Raw genomic sequence first — 13,151 nt, forward strand, 5'->3', positions numbered from 1 at the left:
GCCACTGAGAACAGATGTCTACTAAAGACACATATATTAAATGTTTGTAAGTTAGAAATAAGGACATTAAATTAATGTAAAAAACAAATCTGCTTTTCTTACACCAATATGTTGCAACAAAGAAATGAAGTTTGAATAACAATTTTCAACAACCTGGTATATTTTGGGACTTGGCTGACTTAACAAACCTTTAATGATCCTAAGCAGGCAGTTAAGAACTGTGCTGACATTACCTTTCTGCCCAGTCATATCCCATGATCTGCAGCATTTGGAACACTTGCTGGAAATGCTTTTTTTGCCCTTTATCTGTCTTGGGGGGAAAAAAGTATTTAAAACAACAGTGATAAGTTAACCTACAAAAACAGGTTGGACATAAATCAAAATATTTGAGTTTTGACAGACCAGAATCATTGTCAATTGATGTATTTTAAATAAGCACACAGAGAGGATGCCAGTAGAAGAACGTCTAAGCTGAGTGTTCTACAAGATAATAAGAGCTGTAGCACTCCACGAGTCAGAAGGAAATACGAACTTTAATCTCTTGAATATTCTATTTAAATTCCTTCTCCTTCAGCTATCATAACCTTTATCTCCAAGAAGGACAAAGCTAAGCTCTAATAAGGTATATAATGGCAACTTTTTTTTCTTAGGGGAAAGGGAGGTTGCACATGGAGAGGAAGGAAAGGGAAGAAAAGACCAGAATAACCCTCAGCAATAAGAGGAACAAACTATTGGATGCACACAACAGCTTGGGTGGATCTCAAGGGCATTCATTATTGCTGAGTGAAAAAAGCCAATCTCAAAACGTTACCTACTGTGATTCCACTTATATAACCTTTTCAAAGTGAGAAAACTGTAGTGATAGAGAACAGAGCAATGATTGCCAGGGGTTAGGGTTAGGGGGAAGGGGGGGTTATTAAGTGGTTGCCAAGATGGAGTTTGCTTCATGATGGAACAGTTCTTTATTCTGAATGTTGTGATGGTTATGTGATCTCTCCCCTCCCCCCAATATATTTAGGCCCACATGCAAGTACATGTTTTAACTAAGGTCTTTACCATGTCAGTTTCCTGGTATAGATAAAATACTATGATTATATTAAGATATTTTCTTTGGGGAAGGCTGGGTGAAGGGTCCATGGAAACTGTACTATTTTAAAACTTGTCTTAAATTATTAAAATAGTTATTTTTAAAAAAGTACATTATGGTAACCTGCACATACTCATTTCACATAACTATTTTCCTGAATTGGGTATTTTTTTTTTTTTTTTTACGATGATCTCGCGGTTCGTTGAGTTGGAGTCCTGCGTCAGGCTCTGTGCTGACAGCTCAGAGCCTAGAGCCTGCTTCAGATTCTGTGTCCCCCTCTCTCTCTGCCCCACCCCTGCTTGTGCTCTGTCTCTGTCTCTTAAAAATGAATAAACATAAAACAATTTTTTTAAAATAAACCTAACATTGAATTTCTTCTATATTTTGACAAGATTATTTTTCCATAGTTTTTCAACATGGCAATTAACTTCTTTCTTTGCAGTTTTCATGAGGTAAAGATCATAATCTTTTGTTCTTTATTGTGATTACTTACCACATAAATCATTGTATCAAAATTATACTTGTCCATTCGATCTATAGCAGCTGCAAGATCTCTGAAAAATATGGCCATAAATTAAGAGTTACTAGGCAGATCTGGGAAAAAATTGGCTTTACGTATTTAATAGTAATGAGGCTTTTCTAATTAAGAACTCCTATTACTCCACAGTCTAGGGTATACTGCTTATGATTATATAATCCCAGTACCATACTTTCATATAAAGTAATAATAACAAAAATAGCTTTGGGAAAAGCAACAATAATAAAAGTACTGTGGAAAGATTAAAAAAAAAACAACAAAATAAGTAAATATAAGCTCTGGGAAAAGCAGTAGTACTAAAGCAGCTCCAGGCAAAGTGTCTGTAGGTAAATGTTTTATGATTTGTTCATCAAGCCTGTACTGGGAACAATCACCTGAGTGTCACTTTTCGGCAGTATACCTTCTTAAAGAACATATTTAAAACACAGGTGATGTGGTAACTTAACAGATATCTTTTAGCTACTCTCCTATTACAAGGACTTTCAAAAGTTTTGAATCAGTGATAAGCAATACCTTCTAAAACACTGTACAAGACCAGAAAGTCCTTTGACAAAAACTCAACTCTCCTTTCTCTAAGTATAAAAAACTCAGTTTGCATCTAGTATGAAATAATGAAAACCAAACCATTGACAGTGAAATTTCAAGTCAAAATTATGAAAATATTGAAATTGAAAATCAAAGCTATTTTTGGTTAACAATATATGACACTGGGAAGATTTTAAAAGGTCCTAGATCTTTTGAAATGATGGAAAGCATCAAAACATCATTACTGCCCATCTCCTAATCCTAATAGAACATAGAGCATGCATTCACAACGGAGGCAAAAACTGGCTCCTGAGGGACAACAGAATCTTATTCTTTTTATGTATAAAGCACATATGTGCACACAACACATACAGATGCACAGGAGATCTGTGATATCAAACATTTCCTGAGGTGGGCAAGCAGGAAAAACAGGCTAAAAAGGCTCCTGAGAGGGATTATAATGGAAAAACAAAAACAAAAACAAAAAAACAAAGGTTGTGAAACACGAGTATAGAAGATTATCCCCCAGATGAAGTCACAAATATATACCCCCACTATATTTTTGGTTTGACCCAAGGACAAAACAAAGAGAAGCCTTTTGATCCAATGAAATAATAAAAGAGAAGAATATAAAGAAAAGCTCTAAGCTGAGTTTGTGAAACCTGAATTTGAAAGCAGGAAGAATGCCAGATCATTTAGTTCATTCAGGCCTCTCATTTCAAAGTAGGGACCCAGCCCAAAGAAGGTCCCCAGCCTCACCCTGTGCTCTTGCTAGTATTCTCCCGCACTTCTGTCTGTTATAACTACTCTTCTAATTCACATCCACATGTATTGATGTATTCTATAAGAACCCACTGAAAGGGCAGAAACAAAGTTCGAGCAAGGTGAAACACTAAACATTTTGGCAAATGGCAAAAAACACAATTACTGTCTCAAAGAGAAACATATAGGTATTAAGGTAAATATACAGAAAAATCTAGACCTAATGAATGACAGCCCAAGAAAAATAACCAAATCAGGACCACTAAAATGACATGGAACCTCTATTCTGGGCGGACACTTTTTTAAAAAATGTTTTATTTATTTTTGAGAGAGAGACAGAGTGCAAATCAGGGAGGGGCAGAGAGAAAGGGAGTCATAGAATCTGAAGCAGGCTCCCGGCCCTGAGCTGTCAGCACAGAGCCTGACGCGGGGCTCAAACCCACGAACCGTGAGATCATAACCTGAGCTGAAGTTGGGCGCTTAACCGACTGAGCCACCCAGGCGCCCCTGCTCAAGGTTTCTTTATTTAATCTGTCCAGCAATTATTGGCCGGCACAAAATATTTTTTCTATTATTGTTTTTAATCTAGAAAAAGAAATGTACCTCTTAGATACACAGGTTCTTCTCACCTCCTAACTATAATTACATGGAAATGATAAAGGGAAATGCCAAAAAGTAATAGAAAGTAAAGAGATCAATTTTCTAACGGAGAGTAAGAGAATCAGATGGTTGTTTAAAGCTGTTTGGAACAAATGATGGTAGTTAACAACAACAATAAATATCAATACTTTAATTATACTATAAAAGTGGGTTTATGATCCAATATAAAACTCTAGCCTGGAAGACACTAGAGCCTTTTGCCAAAAGTGTTTCAGTATGGCCATGTTTGCTTGTGTGTCTTTTTTATGGTCCTATCTTCTCCTTCCTATTGGCTTTGTCCCAGATATAAATGTGCTTGATAAGATGTAAGTTCCAGTTCTTACTGATTAACAGAGACTAGACTGTTCCTTTCCACAGGAGTCAGTCATGCAGACAGTTGGAAGGGGGAAAAAAAAAAAGGCAACATGGCCTACTTCTCCCTTACCCTGTTTTACATGAGGACTGCTACTCATGTGCATGGTAGATGAATCTTTACAGAGGATGCCACTGAGCCAATATGACCACCTTCTAGTATATACTTCCTGCCAATGTACAACAGGAAAATATTTATAGTTGAGGTACCTCAGTTTTCAGTTTGTTGAACAATGTATTTATTGGCTGTGGAAATCCTATGATGTTTAACTAACTGTAAATAATCTTTTTCAGTCACTTTTCTAATGATGTTATACCTTTCCAGGAACTATAACTGGCAATAGATAGACGCCCAATAAATACATCTTGAAGTGATGAGAACAAGAGATTTAGAAACTAGGATTTGGTAACAGCTTTGAGGATAAAATGACTGTTTTAGCACTGATCCTACAACAAAGCACATGAAGTCACATACATTCTGATGCTGACCACCCCCCCCACCCCACCCCCCCGTTACATACAAACCTGGTTGCGTAGAGAGAAGTCCCATCGCTTCGCATTACAGTACAAATTGAGGAGGGGTCACCATTTCCAGAAAGATTCACTATAGCTGTTCCTTTTCTAGAAATGCAAACAGGTAACTCTTAAGAAATAGAGTAAGACCCTTTAAAAGTATAATATCTGTAACATTATCTTTGGCAAACTGGAAGCTATTTTTTATTCCTTACGTAGCAATAAGCAGTATAACCAAATGAAGAAAAACAAGAAATGGGACCATGAATTTATTAAGAATGGGTATGCTATAATTAATATTTAGTTGTCCTATCTTTTTAAACTCTGTAGCTCTGGATAAGGTACTTAGAAAGTCTTTAGCATATCCAGTTGAAACATGAGATTTCAGCTGTTTAACTGTGAAACATCATATTCTTCTAATTCAAATTATAGCATTTAATATTGGGCCAATTTTTAACATGCCAGAAAATACCCTTGAATAATAAACCATGGAATTTTGTTACTGTCTTTCCTGCCTTGTCAAAAATTAGAATCTGTAGATGGAGATGCAAAAATCTGCCTTATGGACATTACTGATGTTCTCCATGTCTTCCTCATAAAGATGACAAGAGAAGCTCTTTGGTACTATGACAACTGGTGCTTCTAAGCAACTGGTTTGCTTCTGTATTACAGATGCCTGGGATCCTATGACTGGTACTGTTTGTCTGGCTGACAGGAAGCTCAAAGCTAAATTAGAAATCTACCGTAAGTAAGGCAGTGTGTTAGATAATATACCATTATCATCCCTGATTCTGTATTATTTTTTTTCTGCCCTCGCTTCCTGATTTCCTCATTTTACTCTTTCAAAAGCTTGTATTATACCTATTTACATAATATGCCTTAAATCCATTTTGAACAGGATGTGGTTTTTTAAAAAGGCAGGGCTAAGTAAGATGTAAGTTTTATTTCCTTTTTCCAGTTACATCAACTTGTCTGACATTAGACCAGTCACTTGTACTTTCTGTGCTTCAGTTTCTTCACCCGTAAAAAGCAGATTAACAACTTTTCTTCCAACCTGACCAGGATTTTGTCATGGCAGCAAGAAGACCATATGTGGAAAAGTACTTCGAACAGCAAAAAGCACTACAAAAAAAATGCCAGGAAGGCTGCACACCACATTCTGTTGTTCTTACTGAGAGACTATATCAATATCATTTTTTCCCAAAGAAATAACTTTACTAAAGAACAGTAACCTGACCATACATTGTTTTCTGCAGGAGTCCTTTACTGTCCAGCAATTTTAAGACTTCTTGAGATTTTTCACGATAAAATGATTCTCCTGAATATTCATCAAAGTGTACTCCTAGACGCTAAAAGGATTCAGAAACAAAAGAAAGGAAGTTACTTAAATGTCCTATTATCTTATCCTAAGACAAAACAGGATGTTCTACAGTCTTGTCACCCAGATTGGGAAAGTAAGAATTAGATGAAGTCACTCCTCTGCTCTACCAAACTTTCTACCTCTTCCCACACCAGGCAAGTCCTCACAATAGTACTGTGCTGATACGGTAGTTACTGGGCCCACACAGCTATTCAAATTACATAAAATAAAAAACTTGACTTTCTCAGGAACACTCCTCATGCTTCAAGTGCTGGATAGCCACCGGTGGCTAATGGCTATGCTGCTGGGCAGCACATCATGGAACATCTCCATCACAGCAAGAAGCAAGGTTGGGCAGCTCTGGAGAATGTCCTACCTCATGCCCCATCCTACAACCTCTTCCACCTCCTCTCCTGCAGCTCTTCATCCTGCTTCCCTACTCCAGCCACATGGGTTTCTTTAATGAAACTCTCTTCATTCCACGTACTCGCAGACTCCGTCTCCCCTCCCCTGCTTCATTGTTCTCCACAGCATCATCACCACCTAACAGACTGTGTATGTCCTTGTTTAATCCCCATTGTCTTTAATTTGCTCTCCATCTCCATGCTGGCATGTGAAGTCCAGACAGAAGTACTTCTATTTCCTTTACTCACTGTTGTATTTCTCCCACCCCCTAAAATGTTTATTAAATGAACAAATTTATATGCATCATACACAGGCCTTACAGAAGTTAAAGGGGAAAAAAACGATTAAGATAAAATGAAGGAATGAACAGAAGACAGAAAAGAGAAGCCAGACTGACACAGAGTACTAGAGTGCCACCTGATATTTGGTTTGTGAATTTCACAGGATTGTTTCAAAGCTCCAACTTTCAGCACAAATAATAATATGTGGGTCCTAATTGTCAATGGAATGACAAATCTAATCTTAAAACATGAGCTGAGGAAGCAACTTCATTCCTCAGTAGTCCCAGTCAAGAGCACCCCATCACAGGAGAGTAGGTGGGCACCTTGTAAATCCGCACGTATTCTTCTACGCTCAGGTCTCGAAATTTCTGCCACAGTTCAAGTGCTTGCATGTCACCCAGTTCTAATCGCTGAAAGAACTCATGCGCTGATTTTGCTACATTTTTATTATCTGCTGCTTCTTTATTAACTTGTACATAAACCTAAAAGCATAACAGTATATTAAATGAAGTACATTAGTCACTGTTACCTTCAATGGAACAAAACACAATCCTGAGAACTTTCATTTAAATGTTAGCCAACTGCCCTCATGAGAGTGTAATCTTTTTTTTCTTTTCTTTTCTTTTTTTTTTTTGCCATGGGCCCTTAGTGCACCCTATGAATCCCTTCTCAAAATGTTTCTAAATGCATAAAGTAAAACACATATGCTCATAAAGGAAATAATTACACTGAAAGTTATCCAATCATTTTTTAAGGTTGTGATGTAGTAAAGGAAGAAAATACTAAATTTCTGATAGAGGTTAGGGAAAATAAAATGTGTAATTTTCCCCTCCCTTCCAAGTTCACAGACTCTTGGGTTAAGAGTGCCTGGGTTAGGGGGCGCCTGGGTGGCTCGGTTGAGCGTCCAACTTCGGCTCAGGTCATGATCTCCCAAGTTTGTGAGTTTGAGCCCCACTTTGGGCTCTGTACTGATAGCTTGGGGCCTGGAGCCTTCTTCGGATTGTGTGTCTCCCTCTCTCCCTGCCCCTTCCCTGCTCATACTGATTCTCTCTCAAAAATAAATAAACATTAAAAAATTAAAAAAAAAATAAAAAGAGTGCCTGGGTTGGATTAAGCTAGCATTCCCTCTTTTTTTTAATAAAAGGGCAAATTATTATGGCCGCAACTTTTCTGAGAAAAGGTCAAAGGAGGTAGAATGGTTCAATCTGGCTAAGAAAAGGCCAAAGGATGATTCAGCAGTTAGAAAGACTTTTAAAATAGTTCTCTAAACCTGCAAAAGACCCATAACATAGCTTATCTAGGAAGACCTCTGGACAGTTAGTTTACTTACACTCGAACCTGGGCTCCTGAGAACTGTGTGGACCACTCACTTCTGGAATGTTTTTGCACCACCTGTCTTGGCTGGTTTACTTCTGCCCCCACCCAATGACAGGAGTGGAATTGGATGGCTTATTGGATGGCCTCCCATTTCTATGATCCTGTGATCACAGTTTAATAATTTTCTGGTCTCCAAAATGCAAGGTTAATAAATGAGAATAAAAATATCAACTCTGCACCTCAAGTAGTACTGAAGTTTACCCATATAGAATATAAAGATTTTACTTCCAAGTTGTAACTCACTTCCAGGATGAAACATGGATGATACATTTACTCTCCTCGTATTTCTTTCAGAAACCTATTAAAGTAGCATAAAAGTAGTAAAAATTGGCAAATTACCAAAGAATAGGAGGTATCTGTTACAGTAATATCATCAAAATATCAGTGGCAGATAAAGTAGTTTTATTGCTGGAGTACACACTGGGACAACTGGAATGTGGCTTAGACCCACTAGATCTACCAACAAAAGGGACAGGGCATTAAACATCTATCAAGGTAAAAACACCTCACCTTTCATAGATGGCTTCTGTTAACTACTGGAATGGCAGAATGTAATGAACAAATATTCCAAAGAGAGGTTAAAACTACCTAATTTCTTTTTCCTTTTTAACGCACATTGCACAGAAAAGAATTAATATAGCAGGCCTGAGGTGCTATTCTTAAAATGTCCGGTTTGCAAGCTTACCCCTTGGCTGGCATCTGGGAACTTGGCTGGCCATGTGGGTACTTCAGATTTGGGAAATGTTCCCACCAGCCTAACTAGTAAGAGTAGCTCACTGTGCTTAAACTACGAAAACAATATGGTTTATGCTAACTACTTGCTTTCTTTCTGGGAGTTTGGCATTTTAGTACATGCTAAGCAGAGGGTGCCTACATGATCAAACTCCAATAGAAACTTTGGGCATGGAGCATCTAATAAGCTTTCCTGATAGACAACATTTCACGCATGTTGTCCCAGTTTGTTGCAGGAGAACTAAGTGTATCCTGTGTGACTCCACCAGGAAAAGACTCTTGGAAGCTTGGCCCTGGTTTCTAACAGGCTTCACTGCATATTCCTTTCCCTTTGATTTTGTTTTGCAACCTTTTGCTATAGTAAATCATAGCTGTTAGCACAATTACACATGGAGTCCTGTGAGTCCTCCTAATGTGTTATTAAACTTGGCGGTGGTCTTGGGGAGATTGAACACACATACCATAAAATATTAATTTCCATGTGCTCCTATGAAATAAGTCCAGAATAAGTCAGAAACAGAAAGAAAATTTTGGTAAGGTGTAGGAAAACAGAGTCATGGTGAGATAGTAAACTGCAGACTTTTTGACTTTTTTTAAGTGTTTATTTATTTTGAGAGAGAGAGAAAAACAGAGTGTGAGCTGGGGAAGAGCAGAGAGAGAGGGGGACACAATCCAAAGCAGGCTCCAGGTTCTGAGTTGTCAGCACAGAACCTGACATGGGTCTCAAACCCATGAACTGTGAGATCATGACCTGAGCCAAAGTTGGATGATGCTTAACCAACTGAGCCAGCCAGGTGCCCCAAACTTCTTGACTTTTGAATGACATATCCATGGACAATTAAACTGTTGTCCAGCCTATAGTAACTGAGGCATACATAGTTCTATGATTGTGATTGAAAATATCTCTCTCATACACACACACTACATGCACATTCACATATAATTTATAACCAAACATATACAAAATATTCTTATTTTCAAAAAAAAATTTTTTTTAAATCTAGGACTCTGAACTCAAATAGACAAAATTTAAAAAATCTAATATGCATGTGAAACTGGTAAGAATATTTTTAGAAAAAACTTTACCAGAATCTTTTCCCTTTCTTAAAATTTAAAACAGAAATAATTAAAGCAAAATAAACAAAACCAAACCCTAACACTTGAAGAATCTTGGCATTTCAGCAATTTGTAATTATAAACCAAACATTACTGAAAATCAACTGACACTATCAAACAGAACAATAGAAGAGCCTTAATTAGCACTTAATCTGCCTGTAAATGAACAAGAGAAAACTGTAATTATTAACATTCATCACTGTTTTAGAAAAGAAATGCATTTTCCTTCACAAAATAACTTTAATACTATGTACTTCTGAAATTACAGACAATTTTTAATTTAGTCACCACAAACTTTTTATGTTTAGAAAGTATGCATTTTGAAGACAGCCTCCTTTTGAGGTTAGATCTAGACACAAAAGGAATAAAAAGGAAGTTTTCAACTTGAATTTGGTAATAAGAATGTGGCTTAGGATGTTCTTGAGAATGGAAATAATTTTTCTTTTAGTTACCAAAATACGAAAGTGAGGTATATTTCCATTAGGAAATAAACTAAACATTTAAGACTTCCTTAAAGGAATATTAACCTTTTCACTATTTCTAGATGCTAATATTCCCAAAGAAGCATAGGATATTTTCTTTCTAATTTAACTGATTCAGAAAATTAGCTCAAGATGATCTGTCCCAATGTAAAGAAATGAGTACGAAAAATAAAAGTATATAATGCTCTCTTACTCTCTTAAATTTGATTCTAGAATACCACTGGCAACATAGACACAGTTTAATTCTTTGCTTACAGGGCTCTAACCCCAACCCTGGTTACTTCTGTCTTAAAACAGAGAATAACTACTAAGAACGGTCAGCGTAACTTAGACACTAAAGACCCTTTTAACTATACAATTTGTCTTCTATCTTAAAATGCATTTAATTTTGTTCTAATTTTTTTAGAAAAAACATGTAATGAATTCATGATTACAACTCAAACAAAGAAGGTAATTTTTAATGTTGTTTCATGTCTTGATCAGAAATTCCTTACAGAACTGCTGGTTGAGATAGATTTCTTTTGTTTTCTTTTTTTTTTTTTTTTTAAGGTTTATTTATTTTTGAGAAGACAGAGCATGAGCAGGCGATGGGCAGAAAGAGAAGGAGACACAGAATCTGAAGCGGGTTCCAGACTTTGAGCGGTCAGCACAGAGCCCAACGCGGGGCTCAAACCCACAAACCATGAGATCATGACCCGAGCCAAAGTCTGATGCTTAACCTACTGAGCCACCCAGGTGCCCTGAGATAGATTTCTAATGTTAAATGTAATATTAAAGAAACTCAAACAATACAATTATAATTTAAAAGATCAATATATCAGTTAATAATAAAATAAAAACTTAGTAATTTTCAAGTTTCTCATTAGTATATCATTAGCAGCATATAAATAGCATTTTTTCATCTATTCATCTTCTTTCAGTATTTAGAATCGCCTATTTTTGGTCTTTGTTAATAATAATGTCCATGATATACCTTTATTCAAGGGTGATAAAGATTCACTTCTTATATATATTAGACACATGGTGATATACATTTCTCATGCTGAAAAAGTTTTTTGCTCATTTTGATGGGGTGGGAGGGATAATCACTGAGCTATTAATATGTACTCTGGTCTTGCTTAGTATTCCCATCCTTGTTCTAAGAACACTCAGAGGAAAATGAGGCACTGTAGTGACCCCCAGAAGAGTAGGCGTTGGGAAGAAAGGCTAGTGGCTTTGGGGAAGATGGTCAAGAGTATGGTAAAACAGAAAAGCTGCCAGGAGAGAGGAAAGGACAATTGTCTAGATTGAGGAGGGAATGGGGATGGAGAAACATTCCCAGGAATAGCAAAAGCTGGGCAGCCTCTGGGGTGGCAACAGGCCCTCTGAGGGAAATGGTTTGTGGTGTCCCCACACAGGGAGGCTGATATCTAGACCTATGGAACTGGGCCATAGCTAGGATCTCCTATGTTTGTCATACAAGCAGAGCTGTGTGCCTCCAGGGCATTTACGTAGGCTGGGATACTGGGCACATCAGTCAAGACCAATGTGGATTAAAGCTAAGAAGAGGCCTCCATGCCCATCCTGAGATGTACATAAGAATGTGGAGGACTTTGTGATTTGGAAGACGAGAAACCCTTAACAATGACTAGAGATGACTCTTACCACTCTCAAAAATATGACTGGGTTCAGATTTAATTAGGCTTACAATTTAAGAGTTATTTCTTCCATGTAAGTATTCTAATGAGTAAAATTCACATTAACCATAATAGTCACTTTCTCTGAAAATAGTAATGTGATCTAACCAATAAAGAACTCTTGAATTCAAGTCTTTATAAAATAAACATTTCTAAGTGCACAAATATGCCATTATGTCTAGAATTGATTTAACTTGAATTACTTTTTTAAGTTGAAGAAATCTTTTTTGGAGACTCTAAAGTCAAAACAAACAAACAAGAAAAAAAACCCAACAATCAAAAAAAGAAGCCCCATGGTCTCTTGAGGAATAGATACTTCTTCCACATTAAAAAAAATGAGAGCTAAATAGTATCATTCATTAATTTGGTGCTTTGCTCTTGCCCTATTTTCTACTTTTTTTTGTTATTAATATAGGGAAACTCAGGGTCAAACCTCTAATATACTATTTCCTACTAATACATTATCCTCTAACTTTCCAGGTCTTTTTTTATTAAATGCCCATCACTGTAATTACCTAAAAGCATTTTAGAAAGGGTAAGGGAAAAATAATAAATACTTTTGGGGCCATTATGAACTTAATATGTTAATATATCATGTTCCCTTTATAAATGCCACTGTTAGGGTACAGGGCTAATGGATACATTATTGTCATAATATTTATCTCTTAGGAAAGGCTGCTCATGTTTCAGAGGCATTTCTATGGTAATCAAAATTCATATTAGGGGCGCCTGGGTGGCTCAGTCGGTTAGGCGGCCAACTTCGGCTTAGGTCATGATCTCGCAGTTCATGGGTTTGGGCTCCGCGTCGGGCTCTGTGCCAATAGCTTGGAGCCTGGAGCCTGCTTCAGATTCTGTGTCTCCCTCTCTCTCTCTGCCCTTCCCCTGCTCATGCTCTGTCTCTCTCTCTCTCAACATTAAATAAGCATTGAAAAAAATTTAAAAATTGATATTAATAAGCAATATGCAATGAGTCAAGTTCTAAAACCTGTAGCCAAAAAAAAAAAAAAAAAAAAAAATGCTGGTTATACATTCCTAAAACAGTGTTAGATGTTCTCAAGGTCCATTCAAGTAGTTTAAACCTAGGAGAAACCCTGAAATTACTTTTAAAAACTATCACTAAAATAGGTAAAAGTAGGGGCGCCTGGGTGGCTGAGTCAGGTAAGCACCTGACTTAGGTGCTTGATTTCAGCTTAGGTCACGATCTCACGGTTGGTGGGTTCAGGCTCCGCATCAGGCTCTGCGCTGCAGTGTGCGGACTGCTTGGGATTCCTTCTCTCTCTCTCTCT

General features: G+C 37.1%; 1 protein-coding gene across 4 annotated transcripts in view; it reads right to left on the reverse strand.

Annotated features, from left to right (window-relative positions):
• The window catches only part of RARS2 (arginyl-tRNA synthetase 2, mitochondrial), an 82,337-nt gene that overhangs the window by 22,054 nt on the left and 47,132 nt on the right, over positions 1-13,151 (reverse strand). For all 4 annotated transcript variants that reach the window (XM_058734673.1, XM_058734675.1, XM_058734674.1 and 1 more), the window contains exons 9-13: positions 6,806-6,964; positions 5,679-5,785; positions 4,449-4,544; positions 1,581-1,641; positions 234-310 (exon numbers count right to left, since the gene is read on the reverse strand). In XM_058734673.1, coding sequence (XP_058590656.1) covers positions 234-310; positions 1,581-1,641; positions 4,449-4,544; positions 5,679-5,785; positions 6,806-6,964 — 500 coding nt within the window. The remainder of the gene's footprint in view (positions 1-233; positions 311-1,580; positions 1,642-4,448; positions 4,545-5,678; positions 5,786-6,805; positions 6,965-13,151) is intronic.

Source organism: Neofelis nebulosa, chromosome 6, assembly GCF_028018385.1.
Source record: "Neofelis nebulosa isolate mNeoNeb1 chromosome 6, mNeoNeb1.pri, whole genome shotgun sequence".
Taxonomy (NCBI): Eukaryota; Metazoa; Chordata; class Mammalia; order Carnivora; family Felidae; genus Neofelis; species Neofelis nebulosa.